The following is a 21,386-nucleotide window of genomic DNA, read 5'->3' as shown; positions in this document are numbered from 1 at the left end:
TCTGTGACAGCTTTGATTACTGCTGTATCCCCAGTGCCTAGTATATTTACTGGTCAGAATATTTGGGGGGTGAATGAGTGGGAGAATGAATGACAAGCTCACAGCCTCAGGAGTAGATAAGCCAGTAGTCTTGGAATGAGCTGAGTGCTGTAAAGCAGGCAGACAAGTCATAGAGAGAGGCATTCAGCGCAGCATAGAGATGTGAGAAAGACCTCTCAGAGAGGTAATATTTGAATTACCTGCAGGCCTTTATCAAGGAAAGAGAAGGTGAGGGACAGAAGGGCCACTATGTAGGGGCATGAACAGCTTTGCTCATTCAGAGGAGGGCCAGGCCCAGATCCATAAGAATAAAGGTATAGGCACTGTGGAGGGAAATGAGGTCTGAGAGGCTGGCAGGGGCCAGCTTGCATCCAACCTTGTAAACTTCACCAAGGAAGGAGCTTAGACTTTACCTTGTGAGAATCAGGAAACTCATGAAAACTTCAAGCTAAGGAGCAAACATGATTACATCTGGTCAAAGATCTTAAGACATTTACAAAGCAATGAGGAGTGCCATATTCTTATTTAAAATTCTCTGTTCCTCACCAATCTTGAAATTAGTCCCACATCCTGAGGAAAGCCTAGCCCTTCAGGGTCTGCTTTTTTCTGAACCCTCATCTCCCACCACTTGCTCACAACAGCCTTCTATACCAGAAGGTCAAGTCCAGGCAGATCCTGAACATACTCTGAGGTGTCAGGCCTCTGTGCCTGAAGAAATATGCTCAAGGTCAAACAACCAGCAGAAGCCTGCCGCCTCTAATTCTGGGGCTCTTTCTACCCTCCCACATGCCGAGAGTATGCACATGGCAAAGTATCCATGAGAGCTTGTAGGTGCTTTCCTTTTCTGATACTGTCATTGACCAAACATGTGTTACACTAGCTCAAAATTTCCTCCACGGGATCAAACACACTGGGCCTGGGGAAGGGAGTTTTCATCTTAGGGGCTTCTCTGATGTCCTCTCTTCAGGGTGGTCAGTCCAATGATCTTGGTCCCAGTACCTCAGCCCTGGCCTGTGATATCAACCCAACAAGCTGCATCTTTCCTTTTATCCCCTACATGGGAAAGAATCACATAGTTCATCTGCACATGCTCGATGAAATGCTGACATGGCTACACACATGGAGGGCAGCTAAACAACATGGGCCCATTAAATACCCTGAAAGAAGGTCACTTCCTTGAGTTTCTCACACTGAAGTGGAGCTGCTGGCAGTGTCTTAAGGGTGATGTTAGTCCTATCATTTATAAAAGCATAGGAAAGACATACTGCATTACCCTTGAGAAGCTCCTCCACAATCAATGGGGCAGGAGAGGATTTCCCTCCCCTCTCCTCCTTCATTTCCACCCTACTCCATCCCAGGACAAACATACTGGGAGAGGGGCGCAGTGGTAAGAAAGATCTTTATTAAAATATTAGCAAGGAGTTCCCGTCGTGGCTCAGTGGTTAATGAATCTGACTAGGAACCATGAGGTTGGGGGTTTGATCCCTGGCCTTGCTCAGTGGGTTAAGGATCTGGCATTGCCGTGAGCTATGGTGTAGGTTGCAGACACAGCTTGGATCCCACATTGCTGTGGCTCTGGCATAGCCCGGGGGCTAGAGCTCCAATTAGACCCCTAGCCTGGGAACCTCCATATGCCATGGGAGTGGCCCTAGAAAAGGCAAAAAGACAAAAATAAACAAAATAAAATAAAATAAAATAAAATATTAGCAAATAACACTGCACTTGTGGTATGAGACAGGCTGGATATTAGCAAGAGAAAGATATGGTTTTCTTGGTATGTTTGTTTCAAAAATGTCTTCCTCTTCAGCTCTACTGAGGAACACACTAACTGGACTTACTAACCATGGATGAGGATCAAATGAAGAAGGCAGAGGGGTAAAAAGGGAAGTCTGTGTATGGTGAGGAGATGGGAGAGGAGATACTAGTTAAGGAAGCAGACCCAAAAGAGAAGTCTCCTAGATACTGAGTTAGGCTTGGACTCCAGGTGAGTGGGTAGGAAAAATAAGAAAACGTCTTCCAGAAACAGGATTAAGATGGCAGAATAGAAGGACTAGAGCTCAACTTCTCTCCTAAAAACAACAAAATTCACAACTAAATGCTGAGCATTCTTTACTCAAATGGATAGGAAACCTTAAAAAAGATATCCTACTCCAGAAGAAAATGAGGAGGACACATCAAGAGGTAGGAGGGGCGATTTCGTTATATAAACAACCCTATACCTCCTGGGTGGGAAGCCCCACAGACTAGAAACTAACTGGTTCACAGAGACTCACCTACAGGAGTGAGAGTTCTGAGTCTCACATCAAACTCTCTCGTGTGGGGGTCTGGCATGGGGAGAAAGAGCCCTGGAGCATCTGGCATTGAAGGCCAGTGGGGCTTGTGTGCAGGAGCTCCACTGGACTGGGGGAAACGGAGACCCCAGTCTTAAAAGGCACACACAGACTTTCACGTGCACTGGGTCCCAGGGCAAAGCAAAGTCTCCTTAGGAATCTGGGTCAAACCTGACTGCAGTTCTTGGAAAACATCCTGGGAAAACAGGGGTGAACATGGCTTGTTGTGAGGGAAGGACACTGAAAGCAAAGCTCTTGGGAATATTCAGCAGCCTACCTTTCTTTGGAGGTGGCCACTTTGAGAAAATCTGGCCCCACCCACAAGTCAGCTCTGAGAAGCCCCAGGGCAAACAACAATCCAGGTGGGATCACAGCCCCACACCCCAGTAAACAGGCTACCTAAAGACCCCTTAGGCACACAGCTGCCTCTAATCCCATCCAGAGACTAAGCCCCACCCACCAGAGGGATTGACTCAGCTCCACCTATCAGTGGGCAGGCATCAGCCACTCCCGTCAGGAAGCCTACAGCAAGCCCCCATACTGACTTCAGCCACATGGGGGGCAGACACCAGAAGTACGAGAGGCTACAGCTCTATTATCTGTAAAAAGGTCACCACACCAAAAACCTATAAAATGAAAAGACAGAGAACTATAACTCAGATGAGGGAGAGAGGAAAAACCCCAGAAAATCAGCTAAGCGATGAGATTTCAGCCTCCAGGAAAAAGACTTTAGATTGTTGATGCTGAAGATGATGCAAGACATTGGAAATAAACTGGAGGCAAAGATGGATAACTTACAGGAAACATTGAGCAAAGAGATACAAGATATAAAACTTAAACAAGAAAAGATGCAAAATACAATAACTGAAATAAAAAATTCATTAGAAGCAGCCAACAGCAGAATACAGGAGGCAGAAGAATGAATAAGTGAGGTGGAGGACAGATTAGTGGAAATTATGGGTGTGGAACAGAAAAGAGAAAAAAAGATCAAAAAAGAAATGAAGAGAGCCTCAGAGAACTCTGGGACAATGATAAACACACCAGTATCCGTATTATAGCGGTGCCAGAAGGAGAAGAAGAGAGAGAAGGGGACAGAACAAATATTCCAAAAGATAATAGCCAAAAACTTCCCTAACATGGGGAAGGAATCACTCACTCAAATCCAGGAAACTCAACAAGTACCATATAAAATAAAACCAAGGAGGAGTACACCAAGACACATATTAATCAAACTGATCAAAATTAAAGACAAAAGAAAATCTTGAAAGCAGCTAGGGAAAAGAAACAAATAGCATACAAGGGAACCCCAATAAGGTTATCGGCAGGTTTTTCAACAGAAACTCTGCAGGCCAGAAGGGAGTGGCATGATAGACTTAACATGATGAAAGGAAAAAACCTCCAACCAAGATTACTTTTCCCAGCAAGGCTCTCATTCAGATTTGAAGGAGAAATCAAAAACTTCACAGATAAGCAAAAGCTGAGAGAATTCAGCAACACTAAACCAGCCTTACAACAAATACTAAAGGAACTCCTCTAGGCAGAAAAGAACAAGAGAAGAAGGAAAGAAAAAACAGCAGCAAAAACAAATCCAAAGCAATTAAGAAAATGGCAATGAGAACATACATATCAACAATTACCTTAAATGTTAATGGACTAAACGCTCCAAGCAAAAGACATAGACTGGCTGAATGGATACAAAAACAAGACCCATATATATGCTGTATTCAAGAGACCCACTTCACTTCTAGGGACACATACAAATTGAAAGTGAGAGGATGGAAGAAAATATTTCATGCAAATGGGGATCAAAAGAAAGCTGAAGTAGCAATACTTATGTCAGAAAAAATAGACTTTAAAATGAAGAATATTTTAAGGAACAAAGAAGGACATTACATAATAATCAAAGGATCAACCCGAGAAGAAGATATAACAATTTTCAATATCTATGCACCCAACATTGGGTCACCACAATATATAAGGCACCTGCTAACAACCTTAAAAGAACAAATTGACAATAACACAATAACAGTGGGGGACTTTAACACCCCACTTACAGCAATGGACAGATCAATCAGACAGAAAATCAATAGGGAAACACAGCCCCTGAATGATGCATTAAACCAGATGGACTTCATAGATATTTATAGGACATTCCATCCAAAAGCAACAGAATACACATTCTTCTCAAGTGCACATGGAACATTCTCTAAGATTGATCACATCCTGGGCTACAAATCTAACCTCAGTAACTTTAAGAAAATTGAAATCATATCAAGCATCTTTTCCAACCACAACGCTATAAGACTGGAAATCAACAACAAGAAAAAAACTGCAAAAAACACACACACGTGGAGACTCAACAACATGCAACTAAACAACCAATGGATCACTGAAGAAATTAAAGAGGAAATTAAAAAATACCTAGAAGCAAATGACAACAAAGATACGACACTCCAAAACCTATGGGATGTAGCAAAAGCTGTTCTAAGAGGAAAGTTTATAGCAATACAAGCCCGCCTCAGGAAATGAGAAAAAGCTCAAATAAACAAGCTAACTTTACATCTCAAGCAGCTTGAGAGAGAAGAACAGACAAGACCTAAAGTTAGTAGAAGGAAAGAAATCATACAGATCAGAGCAGAAATCAATGAAATAGAAGCAAAGAAAACCATAGAAAAGATCAATGAAATGAAAAGATGGTTTTTTGAAAAGATTAACAAAATTGATAAACCCCTAGCCAGACTCATCAAGCAAAAAAGAGAGAGGACACAAATCAATAAAATGAGAAATGAAAAAGGAGAAGTAACAACGTACATCACAGAAATACAAAGGATCATAAGAGACTACTATATGCAACCATATGCCAGTAAAACAGAAAACCTAGAAGAAATGGACAAATTCTTAGAAAAGTACAATCTTCCAAGACTAAACCAAGATGAAATAGATAAGATGAATGGCCCCATCACAAGAACTGAAATTGAAACTGTGATTAAAAAACTTCCAACAAACAAAAGTCCAGGACCAGATGGCCTCACAGGCAAATTCTATCAAACATTTAGAGAAGAGCTAACACCTCTCCTGAAACTATTTCAAAAAATTGCAGAGGAAGGGATACTCCCAAACTCATTCTATGAGGCCACCATCACCCTGATACCGAAACCAGACAAAGATTCCACAAAAAAAAGAAAACTACAGGCCAATTTCACTGATGAACATCAATGCACAAATCCTCAACAAAATACTAGCAAACCACATCCAACAATACATTAAAAGGATTGTACACCATGATCAAGTGGGATTTATCCCAGGGATGCAAGGGTTCTTCAATATCTGCAAATCCATCATTGTAATACACCACATTAACAAACTGAAGAATAAAAACCACATGATCCTCCCAACAGACACGGAAAAAGCCTTTGACAAAATCCAACACCCATTTCTGATAAAAACCCTTCAGAAAGTGGGCATAACGGGAACCTACCTCAATATGATAAGGGCCATATGTGACAAACCCACAGCAAACATCATTCTCAATGGTGAAAAGCTGAAAGAATTCCCACCGAGATCAGGAACAAGACAAGGGTTTCCGCCCTTGCCACTACTCTTCAACATAGTTTTGGAAGTCCTGGCCATGGCAATCAGAGAAGTAAAAGAAATAAAAGGAATCCAAATTGGAAAGGAAGAAGTAAAACTATCACTATTTGCATATGACATGATACTATACCTAGAGAATCCTAAAGACTCTACCAGAAAACTACTAGAGCTCATCAATGAATTTGGCCAAGTTAAAATTAATATACAGAAATCAATGGCATTTCTACACACTAATATGAAAGAGCAGAAAAAGAAATTAGGGAAGCAATCCCATTTACCATCCCATCCAAAAGAATAAAATACCTAGGAGTAAACCTACCTAAAGAGACAAAAGACCTGTACTCTGAAAACTATAAGCCACTGATGAAAGAAATCAAAGATAACACCAATAGATGGAAAGATATACCATGCTCATGGATTGGAAGAGTCAATATTATCAAAATGACTCTACTACCTAAGGCAATCTACAGATTCAATGCAATCCCCATCAAATTACCAAGGACATTTTTCACCGAACCCAAACAAAATATTTTAGAGTTTGTGTGGAAGCACAACAGACTCAGAATGGCCAAAGACATCCTGAAAAAGAAAAACGGAGCTGGAGGAATCAGGCTCCCAGACTTCAGACTACACTACAAAGCAACAATCATCAAAACTGCATGGTACTGGCACAAAGACAGAAATATAGATCAGTGGAACAGGATAGAAAGCCCAGAATTCAACCCACACACCTACAGCCAACTCATCTATGACAAAGGAGGCAATAATATACAATGGAGAACGGGCAGCCTGTTCAATAAGTGGTGCTGGGAAAACTGGACAGCCATGTGGAAGAGAATGAAATTACAATACTCCCTAACACCATACACAAAAATAAACTCAAAATGGATTAAAGACCTAGATATAAGACCAGACACTATAAAACTCTTAGAGGAAAACATAGGCCAAACACTCTCTGACATAAACCACAGCAACATCTTTGCAGATCCACCTCTTAGAGTATTGATAATAAAAACAAAAATGAACAAATGGGACCTAATCAAACTGAAAAGTTTCTGCACAGCAAAGGAAACCCTAAACAAAATGAAAAGACAACCCACAGAATGGGAGAAAATCTTTGCAAGTGAATCAACTGACAAGGGATTCATCTCTGAAATTTATAAACATCTTCTGCAGCTCCATACCAAAAACAAACAAACCCCATCAACAAATGGGCAGAAGATCTAAACAGACAGTTCGCCAAAGAAGACATACAGATGGCCAAAGAACACATGAAAAGATATTCAACATCACTCATTATTAGAGAGATGCACGTCAAAACCACTAATGAGGTACCACCTCACACCAGCCAGAATGGCCATCATCCAAAAGTCAACAAACAATAAGTGCTGGAGAGGGTGTGGAGAAAAAGGAACCCTAGTACACTGTTGGTGGGAATGTAAATTGGTGCAACCACTGTGGAAAACAGTATGGAGATTCCTCAGAAAACGCAAAATAGAACTACCATTTGATCCAGAAATCCCACTCCTGGGCATCTATTCAGAGAAAACCACGACTCGCAAAGACACATGTACTCTGATTTTCATTGCAGCACTATTTGCAATAGCCAAGACATGGAAACAACCTAAATGTCCATCGATGGAGGAGTGGATAAAGAAGATGTGGTACATATACATAATGGAATATTACTCAGCCATTAAAAAGAACAAAATACTAGCATTTTTAGCAACATGGATGGACCTAGAAATTATCATGCTAAGTGAAGTCAGCTATACAATGAGACACCAACATCAAATGATTTCACTGACATGTGCAATTTGAAAAAAGGACAGACTGAACTTCTTTGCAGAACAGATGCTGACTCAGACACTGAAAAACTTATGGTCTCCAGAGGAGACAGTTTGGGGGGTGGGGAGATATGCTTGTGCTGTGGGATGGAAATCCTGTGAAATTAGATTGTTATGATCATTATACAACACAGATGTGATAAATTTATTTAATTAAAAAAAAAAAGAAAATGTCTTCCAATATCTTGAGCTGAACCGTTCAGTACAGTAGCTTCTAATCACATGTGGCTATGGAGCACTTAAAATGTGGCTTATCTGAGTTGAGATGTGCTATATATGTCAGGTACACACTAGATTTTGAAGATTTAGTATGAAAAACTACATAATATCTTATCAATGATTATTTACATTGATTACATGTTAGAATGATGATTTTTTTCTTTTTTTGTCTATGCCCATTGCATGTGGAAGATCCCAGGCCAGGGATTGAATCTATAACCCAGTAATGACCCTGAGCCACTGCAGTGACAATGCCAGATCTTTAACCTGCTGCATCACAAAGGAACTCCTAGAATTATGGTATTTTGGATACATTGGGTTAAACAGATTACATTATAAGAATTAACTTCATGTTCTTTATAATTTTTCAAATGTGGCTACTAGAAAACTTTAAATCATATACATGGCTTGTGTTAAATTTATACGGGACAGCACTGCTCTAGACTGCACATAAGCAATAGTTGATAACATTTCATATCCTTTTAATACAAGACAATCATAAATCAGGGGTCATACAAGCTTAAAATATGACTTGTTTAGTAGCTAAATAGACTTTGTTAAGGACTTTTAGTATTTACTCCCTCCACTTTCATATATGTAACAATCAGCAGTGTTAATTTATCATGTTGCACATTGCATATCTAGTATTTATTTATCTTACAGTTGGAAGTTTGTACCTCTTGACAGTCTTCATCCAATCTCTCTCCACCCCATACCTCTGGTAAACACAACTCTGATCTCTTTTTCTATGAGTTTGTATTTGTTTTTGAAGTAGAACTGACCTATAAAAAACTATTTTAGTTCCTGGTGTACGACACAATGACTCAATATTTCTATACATTTCAAAATGACCACCATGCTAAGTCTAGTTACCGTTTGTCACCATACAAAGATATTACATAATTATTGACTATATTCCCAACACTGTACATTTCATGCCCACACCGATTTGTTTTGTAACTGGAAATTGGTACCTCTTCATCTCTCTCATCTTAAATTTTATTTTTTATATTTGTTGAGCTAGTGTCTTTTAAGAAGATAAAATTCATGTTAAGTCCTACTTCAAGAGTAAACTTTCTAGAGATTGAAATGAAAATACTGCAAGAGTGTTAATAGTATTCCAAGAAAATGTATGCATTTTCAAATTTACTCCCAAAGAAAGGGATTTAATATGAATTTTTTTAGACTCTAGAAAAATATCTTCAAGAGATATTAAAAGCACCAAGAAGGAGTTCCCACTGTGGCTCAGCAGTTAATGAACCTGACTAGCATCCGTGAGGACATGGGTTCGATCCCTGGCCTTGCTCAGTGGGTTAAGGATCCAGCATTGCCATGAGCTGTGGTGTAGGTCACAGACACGGCTCAGCTCTGGCATTGCTGTGGCTGTGGTGTAGGCTGGTGGCTACAGCTCTGATTGGACCCCTAACCTCCATATGCCGCAGGTGCGGCCCTAAAAAGACAGAAAAGATAAATAAATAAAAGACAAAAATAAAAGCACCAAGAACAAGCAGGTTTTTGGAGGGAAAGAAGATTTTTCATTGTTCAGCTCCTTCAATTTTTTTTTCTACATTTGTTTTTTTAATCTTCCGTTCAATTGGGGCTTGGAATAAAGGAAAGGCAAAAAAGTACCTCTAGCAATGTTAAGAAGGGTCTTACAAGAGTTTCTCTGTAAGGATGTGTGGTTCTCAGGATAACAGAAAGGGCCCCTCTTGCTCTGTTCACTATGAAGTTGACAGACCAGCTGCTGAAATGCTTTCCTTCCTGTTGTGGCTTCCATGGTTGAGTGTTCTCTGCTGGTGTCCTGCTCTCAAGTGGACACTGCATTTTATTGTGGTTAAAAAACCATTTCCCTTTTCACCACAATTTTTCAAAAAAGCTATTTCTCTAGAAACTCTGACCTATTACTTCATCATGTTAACTGATTCCAGGTGCTAAGAAGGTGGCTTGGGAGACAGGATGATCAAGGAAGGAAAACTGTAGCAGAATCCTCACCTTGTGCTCAGCAGACATCCCATGGACATAGTGGTGAGTGCCTAGGCCTTGTGGGGTGCCCATGCCTCCTTTTACTATATTTACCCAGGAGCTATCTTCCGAGGTGGGGACCAGGCTCCCTGCAACCAAGGTAAGGCCTGAAGTGTTGATCGTCAGCGTTCGTTCAATGGATCTGAAATAGTTCAGAATTCCTAAGCAGATGCGCTGAAACAAAGAAAGAACAGGGTCATGACTCTGCCCTTTGCTAGCCCACCTATAGAGTAAAACTTACTGGGGCCCCAAAGGTTGGCAGGTCAACCCCATTGCTGGGAGAAGAACTCACCACCCCCAGAAGGCCTGATTTCATGGAAAAATCAAAGAACAAAGTGTAAAAATACATTACTACTCTAGTGGCAGGAAAACCTCTTTTACAGACAACCAAACAATTCAGGTGCATGCAGGGCCATCTGCATACCTGCAGTTCCCTGATCCTCAGGTGGCGCAGATACAGAAAGGACAAGTAGGTCCCTCTCATCAGGACAGAATCCCCATTACTGGGCCCAGACCCATCATCCAAACCCAGGAGTTGTAGGGCCAGTGCATAGCTGTACCTTTAGAAGGCAGGAAAAACAGAACAAATGCCTTTCACCTCAAAGTGGTTAAGTAAATTCACAGACACCATACTGAAGTCATTTTATTTAACTTCACAATAGCTACTCTTTTAAAATGCACTGGAGGGAAAATAATGATGCTATATGTATAAATTTTTTATTTATTTATTTATTTTTTTTTTTGGTCTTTTTGCTATTTCTTGGGCCGCTCCTGAGGCATATGGAGGTTCCCAGGCTAGGGGTCCAATCGGAGCTGTGGCCGCCAGCCTACGCCAGAGCCACAGCAACGCAGGATCCGAGCCGCGTCTGCAACCTACACCACAGCTCACCGCAACGCCGGAACGTTAACCCACTGAGCAAGGGCAGGGATCGAACCCGCAACCTCATGGTTCCTAGTTGGATTCGTTAACCACTGCGCCACGACGGGAACTCCTTTTACTTTTTTTTTTTTTTTTTTTAATGTATAAATTTAAAAAGAAATTTCTCTTAGCAATTACTTTCATTAAAATTCAGTCCTAGGGTGAAACATTATTTAATTTTTGGGCCAGCTGTAACAGTCTTGCTTTTATTTCAGCTTCAAATATTTTTGAGTTAACACGTAACCTACATATTAATCATTCACTCAATTTTCCCCATAGTGTTTAATGCCATTTTCCTGAGTCACCAATGAAATGATTTAACTTTACCCCGGCTCTTTCTTCTGCTTGACAGGCTCATCAGCACAATGGCTACGACTTATTTGTGCTGAGTCATTTTCATTTTGCTGCACTGAAAGGCCATCCTCCTTCATGTTTTCATTCTAGCAAAAAAATAGCAATAGTTGAATTACATAAACATTTGCAATATTATTAACAAAAATCACAGTTAAGCCATCACAAAATTAAATCTCACAGTCCAAGGCACATTTAGATGAACAAGTAGAAGAGCATCTGTTCCATTTCAAACTGACATATGAAAATCTGGATTTCTAAAATAAATTGGAGGTCACTGTTTTTACTATTAGTCTTTGTTTTACAAAACTATTCATAGCTTTTAAATACCAATCATTACTACCCTTCCTCACTTTTTACATGATTCATTTTATGAAAATTTACACATTTGTAGACATTTGGAATCTTGAGGCTCTCTAAATCTAGTCTTGTCTCAGATGAGAGAGATTAAACGCCTCTTTCTACTTTTTAGCTATATGATTTAATCATTTAAAGTCTTGATCCTGTTTTCACATTTGTATAATAGCATGAAATTGGAAAATAAGTTGCTATAAGAATTAAATGATAGAATGTGTATAAAGCTCAGTGACTGGTTACCTCAGAAGTGCTCAGTACATGCTAGTTTTCTCCTGGCCAGGGAGAGCTGTAGTTAATCAGCCCCGTAGGAACTATCAGAGGTTCTGTGGTTTACAGTTATTTCCATAGCCATTTTTCCTAATGTTAAGAAGGATGAGGTCATGTACCCGGGGCCCTAAGGAAAACTGTGAAGAAGGTGATACTGATGTATGGTCCTACTCTGCCCTCTGGGCAGTCCCTTACTTAGTTGCCCTCTCTGCCTGTCCCTTGGCATACACCCCATTCTCCAAAGATGTGCTCTTTCATAGTGGTTCATAGTGGTACTGATCCCCATGAAAACATGGAGTGTCAATAGCTTAGTTAAGTTACTTGTATTCTCAGAATTCCAACACGTCCCTATGGAAGAACCTGCTGGTTGTTTTCCATTATGCATTTTCTTTCCCCACAGTACTTGAATATTTCTGTTGGCACACGGCCACCCAGATAAAGGTAATATTTCCAAGCCTCTCTTGCTGCTAGGTAAAGGTATGTGTTTAAGTTCTGGCCAATGGAATGAAAGTGAAAATACCAGTGGCAGCTTCTGGGAATTGTCCTAAAGTGGCAGCTTCCCTATTCCCACTTACTATCCTGCTGCTTAGAACATGGATGTGACAGCTGGAGCTCCATCTCAGACCAGGTGTTGATCTCAGGTATGGAGGCCATGTTTGTTGGAACTTCAGGCTGGAAGGAGAGTGGGTCCCTGAGGACTCCATGAAGCAGAGCTATCACAGTAGCTCTGTATTTACTACCTCTGGATGTTAATATGAGGGAGAAAGAGAGAAATTTACATCTCTTTTAATCCTCTGTTATTGTGTTTAACTATGACCAACAACTAACAAAGTTCCTAAGACTCTAAAGACAGACTACAAGCTTTTACGACTGGCAGTGGAGAAGAAAAATTTGGACAGGGATATTAGGAAAAGAAGCTGAAAGAGAAAGTTGTCTGACTGGGTATCACTAAGTGGCTTCCCATTCTGCCTGTGGGTAGTGGTAGCTCCTGTCTGTTATGGGTAAGTATGTACATCAATTCATTTCTGTGTAAACATCCCACAACCTAAGGACTAGAAAAGACTCTAGGAGGTGACATGGTGCACTCCCATTCCTTAATACAGAAATACAAATCATCATCCCAAAGAAAAGAGAATCTCTGTTACTTAAAACAAAAAACTGTAGGAAAGCATAAACACCATGAGGGGAGTTAAATTTTGAGAGTTTCTATTTGACCCAGAATTTTGGGTGAGAAGGAGCCCTACTGAAGCCTTTTGCCTTCTGGACTTATGCTGCTCTTGTGTTGTAGTTCAGTATTGCCTGATGTGGCTCCAGAGGGCAGGCTCAGAGCCACAGCTTTTATCTGATGGGACTGTGACTTTTTCAGCAGCTTCTAAAATTACCCAGAATTACATAGGAAGCAATAGAAAGTGACGTCAAATTACAGTGAAAGACACATCGAATGAGTGAAAAAACCACAAAAAATATCATTGGACCAGCAGAATGCCAGGAAGAAAGGAAGAGAGCACAGCAGGCTAGGGGGAGTAAGGAGAAGGCCTAGCATCCTCCGGGAAAAGCGAACCCACCACAGCCCACAAGAGCAAACTGCTTAGGAAGTACCAGGAGTCCGTGGGTGTATTCCCTTAAGAGAACTGGACACAGCACAGGTGAGCTGAGGGCTGACAAGAAATCAGAATGTCAACACCACCTGTGTTCATTCTCTCTTCCGGGAAGGCAAATCCTTTGACATTTACTTTGTGGCTGGGTCTTTGCCAGGATGGCTGAGTTCATGTATTTTGACAGTTATGAGATTTCCCACTGTTTGCAAATCTCATTTTCTTTTGGAAAATTGTCAGGGCAGTGGAGTAGGAGTAGGGTGGAGGAAATAAGTAGAGGAAGAGTAAGCATATTATATATTCTCCACCCCCTCAAATGTCTCTACAGCTTACTTGTATAAACCCACAGAATAAAAAGACTTGAAGGATATATACCAAATGTTAACAGTATTGTTGGTGGAGTTCCCATCATGGCTTAGCAGTAATGAACCCAACTAGTATCCATGAGGACACAGGTTTGATCCCTGGCCTTGCTCAGTGAGTTGGGGATCTGGCATTGCCATGAGCTGTGTTGTAGGTCACAAATGCAGCTCAGATCCAGCATGGCTGTGGCTGTGGTGTAGGCCAGCAGCTGGAGCTCTGATGTGGTCCCTAGCCTGGAAATTTCCACATGCTGTGGGCGCGGCCCTAAAATGACAAAAACAAAACAAAACAATATTGTTGGTATATTTGGGTGATTAAAATAATGGGTGGTTTTTATGTTCTCAAACTTTTCTGCATTTCCCAGATTTTCTAGGATAAATACATGGCACTATTGTCATCAGAAAATATTTGCTTTTAACTGTCCTATTGAAGTTGATGAGGAAAGCCAGGAAAAAGGTGTTTTGTACTTCCCTGAACTTGCTGAACACAGGAGCTACCCAACCTGCGAGAGCACACCATGTACTCATTATACTGCACTATCCCTGTAGATGGAGAGGAGCGGGGACACAGATAGGGGAACATGGCTGTCTCCTTCCTACCCTCCCAGGTGTGGCCAGCAAGAAGCAAAAGAAGAGACAAAGGGCTTTCTGCTGCTTGACCACTTCATTACGTTAAAGAACAGTAACAAATTTAAACCATATCTTTAGAAATATGGTGGTCAATAGCAGTATTTAATGTTTGTACATAGCCATTTTAATAAACAGGTGTTTTTCAGGAGAATGGCATTGGACACAATAACAGAACTACAGGTTTGGGAGGATCTATGCAGGGCTAGCTGGTTCTTCTGATCAGGACTACGGTTAAATTATTCTTAAGTTTTTTCAAAACAATATCCAAAAGTGCAATCTATTTTGATCAGAATTATCTCTTTCCTGTTATACACTGTCATCAATTAACAATAATAGGAAAGTTTGATTTTTTTTCTTTATTCTCCCAAACCTAGGTCTTTATGTGAATCTGCAATTGGAATTGTACTTAAAGAGTGGCCAGCCTTCAATGCTAATGATAAATAAAAGGCCAATTTATTTATTTTTATTTTATTTTGCTTTTCAGGGCCACATGTGCAGCATATGGAAGTTCCCAGGCTAGGGGTCAAATAGGAGCTACAGATGCACGGCTATGCCACAGCCACAGCCACACCCACATCTGGGACCTATGTCACAGCTCGTGGCAATGCCGGAAGCTTAACCGACTGAGTGAGGCCAGGGATCGAACCTGCATTCTCATGGATACTAGTCATGTTTGTTACTGCTGGGCTACAATGGGAGCTCTTAAAAGGTCAATTTAAGTTGTGATACAAACATTACCAACATTATCAATGTTCAGACAAACATATTCAATGTTAAAATGGATGTAGGAAAACAGATTCTTTCATAAATTACTAGTTCAGGAAAAATGGTATTACCACTTTGGAAGGACCTATGAAAAATTCTAAATATGCACATTCTGCGATTCAGAAAATACACGTCTAAATATCTTCACTAAAGAAACCTGTGCACAAGGAGGCATATACCAGAAAGTTCAGAAGCTATGGTTTCTACTAGGGGGTAAAATGGCAACAAGTGTCCATAGAGGGATGGCTGTGTGATCTGAAGTATACAATACAATATAATGCAGCCATTAAAAAACTCAGCAGAGATAGATTTCTTATACATATTGTTGGGTTAAAAAAGCAAGTTGCAGAAAGATATCCATAGGGTTTGACAGATGGTTCATATAGAAAACTAAACTACAAAATTATTATATATATATATACACACACACACACACATATATATATAATAGGGACATATGTATGGATGTAAATGCAAAGGGGTGAAGCAATAACTGAGGTAGTGGAACAGGAGGCACCAGTATTAGAGTCCCCATTAGTTCAAGTTAAAGCATTAATATTTAGGAGTTCCCGTTGTGGCTCAGCGGTAACGAACCCAGCTAGTAACCATGAGGACTCTGGTTCAATCCCTGGCCTTGTTCAGTGGGTTAAGGATCTGACATTGCTGCGAGCTGCAGTGCAGGTCACAGACACGGCTCAGATCTGGCATTGCTGTGGCTGTGGTGCAGGCCTCCAGCTCCAGCTCTGACTTGGCCTGACCCCTTGCCTGGGAACTTCCATATGCAGTGAGTTCAGCCCTAAAAAGACCAAAAAAAAAAAAAAAAGCATTAACATTTAGTTATTACTTCTATAGTTTACAATTAATTTTTTACATCAATTTTTAAAAAACAGAAAAATGGTAACTTTACAGTGGAGAAACCTGGCAAACACCTCTAGCTTAACCACATGATCAAGATTAACATCCCCAGTGATGTCATGTTGATAGCGTCAACCCTTGACATGATGAGATAAGAAGGCTACTTCACCTCTGTGGTGTTCTTACCCCAAACCTATAACCCCAGTGTAACCATGGTAAAACATCAGACAAACTCAAAATAGCGAACATTCTACAGTTTGCCTGGCCAGTACTCCTAAAGACTGTCAAGGTCATGATAAAGAAGGAAAGATTAAGAAACAGGCATAGACCTGACAAGACTGGAGAGACGTGACAATTAAATGCAATCTGGTACCCTGGCAACTCTTGGTGCTATCTTTGTAACTTTTCTATAAATCTAAAACCACTCAAAAACAGAATTTTATTTATTGTAAAAGAAAACTCCCTAAAGAAAGGTTACTGGCAAACTATTCACTGCAAATTGATCAAAAACTATTCTGAAGTTGCACTATAGTTAGTGCTTTCATTCCCTCAGGGCAAATGACCAGTCCTATGAGGTTTGTTTCCTTCATGCACAAAGCTCTTAAGAAAGTTATTTTTCATGGGGATTGGTGTTCAGAATCAGGATGCTGACCAGCACACACATGCTAAAATTCATACTTGGTTACTATGTGCTTGCAGAACAGTAAACGAGCTTGAAAATTCATGCCCACATTCCTGTGACTCCTCCCAGCTGCTGCTTTGTACTTAATCCTAATCTCACTTGACTAGTATTGGACATTCAGAATGGCAACACACTACCACTGGTGCCCTCATCCTATATAAAGTATCTCTTCACCAAAGCAGAAATACTGGAGGTCACAAAGTTACACCCACAGGAAAATGTGTAGGAAGGTGGAAAACTATTGGCTGTCTCAGGATTTCCTTTTTAAATCCTGTGCTATTTTCTATTTGATACTTGGATAGCTCTTATCCAGCCTGTTCACATGGCTAAATTTTCTCATTCATCATATTTCAGCTCAGATTCCGCCGGCTCTGAAAGATCTTGGCTGATCTCTCTATCAGAGGGTGCTCTTCCCTCCCCGACTCTATTCCCTGGTTTTCTTCATGGCACCCACATGTTAGAGATGTAGATTTACTTTGTTCACTCGTTTATTGCATGTTTCATTCCCCAAACTCAGCACAATTCCTGGCACAAAGGCAGCACCCATGCAAAAATCGCTGAATGAATGAATAGAGAACTAGAAATATTGTATGATACTAATATGTAGGGTGATTTGTGTGTGTGTTATATCTCCCCTCATGCTCCACCTCTAGCATCTACAGATATTTTAAGTCTCTTTGAAAATACGGTGCAACATTTTTCTCCCTTTGGTCAATTCCAAGAACAACATTTACAAGTCAGTAACTAGCTAGAGGAGATGGTTCCCTCCCTCTCTCTCTCTCCCTGTCCTTTCTCTTTCTCTCTCCCTGTCCTCTCTCTCTCTCTGTCCTCTCTCTCTCTCTCTCTCTCTCATTCTCTCTCTCCTCTTTTTAACATTTGGACAACTCCATTCAGAACAGACTTTGATGAAAGCCCAGGCTGCCTGACTTTCCATCTACCCCTCAAGTGGAGGGAGGTACTAGCAGGGAACAGCAAGACGTGTGTGTTCTCTCCACTGTGTGTGTGGCTTGCCTCCTCATGCTGAGACTCTGTTATCTGCCTCTCAACACTTTCCTAAGTCATAACCTCCTGCTCTTACTCTACACTGTGTGCTTTTCATAGCACGCTAGTCCCATAGACGCAACCTTCTCTGTCTCCTATGCACCCATGGGTGCTGCTACAACTCCGTCACCTGCCGGCCCAGCCACATCCTGGACCTTGTCACTTCTCCAGGATTCCAAACACGAAGCTCTTCATCTCTATCTTCCTTTGCCCCTTACCCCTTTCTCATTCATATTTACCACTTTTCATCCCTATTGGCCTCCAGGAGGTTAGTCTCCCCTACCCTCTTAGCCAAGGAGGAAAAGAGATTTGTGGTGCTGGCCCTAAGATGTGAATACCAGAATTTCTCAGGTAATTTCATTGGCATCAGCAACAGGTAGACTTCCAGGATCCTAGGAACAGAGATATCTGGGCTGACTGCCTTCACTCCTTCCTTCTTCCCTACTCTGTTCCCTTTCCTCTAAGTTTGGTTCATGAAGCAGAAAAACCAGATGTTTCAAAATGTCCCCTTTTTAGTACAAGATCTTGAATGGTGACATAGACCTCTTTGTGAAATGGCAGTGGAGTAGGGAAAATGTGGCTATTTCCTCAGCTTTGCAGGATACTGGCTGAGGAAGGAGTGTTACTGGTAGTTGCGTGCCCTGTCAGGGTGTTGAGGGGCCAGGCAGAGCCACCCTATGATATACTGCATCTACTCCCAATCTGTGTGGCCAACCCATTTTCCATTAGATTCTCTAGATTCTTGTCCCCACAGATTGAAGAAGTATACTGGCATTCCTGCCGTGGCTCAGCAGGTTAAGAATCCAACATAGAGTCCATGATGATGCGGGTTTGATCCCTGGCCTTGCTTAATGGGTTAAGGATCAGGCATTGCCACAAGCTGCAGCTTAGGTCACAGATGTGGCTTGGATCTGGTGTTGTGCTTGTGGTGGAGGCCTTCAGCTGCAGCTCTGATTCTACCCCTAGCCCAGGAACTTCCATATGCCACAGCTACAGCCATAGAAATAAATAAATTAAAAAAAGAAGTAGAGAAGAGGGGTGTGTGTGTGTTTGTATGTGCATATGTGTGTACACATGTGTGCTGCCAGCCAATCTGTAACTCACTAGACCCATTTCAGGTTTTGCTTTCCCCCATTCCCACCCTGGAATGGTGGACCATAATAGTGTTTCTCTCTCTAGCATTTTACTAATACTTTTGACTTTGGTGTAATTTTTAGTCACTTTACAATTATCTTTAGGAAATTGATAATTTTGAAAGTAATAGAATTATTATGCAGAATGGGCTCACTACAAATTCATGCCCTCTTACTTTGACTGGACCCTCTGAGCTACATGGTCATCTTTTTATTCTTTTTTTTGCTGCTGGTCCTATGGTCTTTGCCACAGTGACACACCTGCTCACGTGTCACTCACACCTTCTATCTCGCTAATGCAGACCTCCTTCTCTCTCTCTCTCTCTCTCTGACAGCCAGGACCATTCATAAGCTCCTGCATCTTATCTTTTTGCGCCTAAAAATTCTATGTACCTCATTCACATCAAGGGAAGTGATGTTATTTCCCCTTTCTCAAAATTACTCCTTCACCTGGTTTCTTCATCCCATTCCCTCCTCTTTCTCCAGGGTCATCTGTTTTTCAAATTTACCCTTTCATATCTTTCATCTCTTCTTCTTCACTGATCCTTCTGCTCAGACTATAAACATACCAAGTCTTCCCATCTTAAATAAGAATTTGAAACAAAAGTCTTCCCTTAGAGCAACAAACAATTGATAGCAGATTATAGTCTCAAAAATCTTATGGCTCCATCATAAAGGCAAGTATCTACTAGCTTTGCCTAGAAATTCCCTTTAATTGCCAAACACCATGCCTATCCTGTGCAGTGGCTACCCAACTGGCTTCCCTGCAATCAATCTCTCCCTCTTTCAATCCAACTAATACCCTGCTGCCATATTAATCTTGCTAAAATATAGGTTTGTGTATATATACTGCTTCCCTTACAGGACCAAGCACAAATCCCTTACTCTGGAATTATGGGCATTCACAACTTCCCCTCTTCCTCCCTAAAAAAACTTCTTATTCTATTTCCACATGAATTTTCTACTCAACCCAACTGAGCTTGAACATTCCATGTACAGTACCTTCTCTGCACTGTTGTTCATGCTTCCCTCCTAAAATAGGCTCCCTACTTCCCTCTTCGCCACCACTTCCTTAAGCCTTATGCTTCCTTTAAGCCCAGCTCAATTTCCTCCACCTTCAAGAGGCTTCCTCTCAAAGAATCCACCCTTGTGGGCCACCTCACCTCTAAACACTCGAAATATTTAACATCTGTCCAATGCATTTGGTGTTCAGCACTCGAGTGTGCAATCCTGCCTTGGTATTTATCGGTTGAGTAAAAGTCTTGGCAGCAAGAATACCTTATATTATACCTCTTTATAGCCATCTTTTTAATTAGCATCTAATATTTAAAAAAAAATGAAACAAACCAGGCTAGGTATACAACTTTGGGGGAGGGTCTCTAAAAAACTATCAAAGTAAATTTCTAAGGTCTACAAACAGGCGGTGAATTGAACATAAAGCTGTATTGGATACTTCTTCCTGTTGTACCTGGTAAAGGTTGACATTGCTATAAATATTCTCCCAGATTTGGTCATAGTTGCCCTGATGCAAATTCCAGGAAGCCACGAATGTTGGATGAGATGAAGCCATGAAGACTGTCTTTGCAGCATGATCTTGCAGCACTTGCATTACTCGCTCAGGGTTGGAAATCTTGAGTAGAACAGAGAGAAGGAATGGTTAGGAGAAGGGTTACTCCCTTCTTCTCAGCAAGAGTTTGGTCATGTAAGAAAGAAGTACAAGGAGTTCCTCTTGTGGCTCAGTGGATTAAGAACCCGAATAGTGTCCATGAGGATGTGGGTTCATTTCCTGACTTCGCTCAGTGGGTTAAGGATCTGGTGTTGCCATGAGCTGTGCTGTAGGTCTCTATCACAGACAAGGCTCAGACCCTGTGTTGCTGTGGCTGTGGTGAGGCCAGCAGCTGCAGCTCTGATTTGACCCCTAGTCTCAAACTTCCATATGTTACAGGTGTGGCCCTAAAAAACAAAAAAGAAAGGAAGGAAGGAAGGAAAGGAGGAAGGGAGGGAGTAGGGGAGGGAGGAAGGAAGGAAAGAAGGAAGGAAGGGACAGGTGGGACTTTATTTAATTAAAAAATAAAAGTAAATTCAAACACCATGATTCCCTTATGTATCTTCATCCATTTAACACTGTTTAAGTATTCAAATATACATAGTAGCTCATTTAAAATTCTGTGACAATCCCCTAAACACAATAGCAGGTGGCACCCCCACAAGTGTTGTGGCACCAAAGAAAAGATAAACACCCATCAGTTTTGGGTACAAATTCTGTCTACTCTTGGGAAGCTGCCAGGAGATGGAGGGGGAGGGAGCTAGGTAGTGAGAGAAAAGCACAGGATTTCTAAGGACACAGATCTAGGCTCCTATCCCTGCTGGCTTTTCTATTC

At 41.1% G+C, this 21,386-nt stretch overlaps 1 protein-coding gene across 2 annotated transcripts in view; it reads right to left on the bottom strand.

The window, feature by feature from the left end:
* The window catches only part of LOC125116837 (uncharacterized), a 152,847-nt gene that overhangs the window by 116,266 nt on the left and 15,195 nt on the right, over positions 1-21,386 (bottom strand). For both annotated transcript variants that reach the window (XM_047762415.1, XM_047762425.1), the window contains 4 exons: positions 20,474-20,635; positions 11,295-11,407; positions 10,473-10,608; positions 10,019-10,222 (listed from right to left, as the gene is read on the bottom strand). In XM_047762415.1, coding sequence (XP_047618371.1) covers positions 10,019-10,222; positions 10,473-10,608; positions 11,295-11,407; positions 20,474-20,635 — 615 coding nt within the window. The remainder of the gene's footprint in view (positions 1-10,018; positions 10,223-10,472; positions 10,609-11,294; positions 11,408-20,473; positions 20,636-21,386) is intronic.

This window comes from Phacochoerus africanus, chromosome 2 (genome assembly GCF_016906955.1).
Source record: "Phacochoerus africanus isolate WHEZ1 chromosome 2, ROS_Pafr_v1, whole genome shotgun sequence".
Lineage (NCBI taxonomy): Eukaryota > Metazoa > Chordata > Mammalia > Artiodactyla > Suidae > Phacochoerus > Phacochoerus africanus.
Note: the sequence above shows the minus strand (reverse complement) of the source record. Positions and strands in the feature narration are given on the sequence as shown.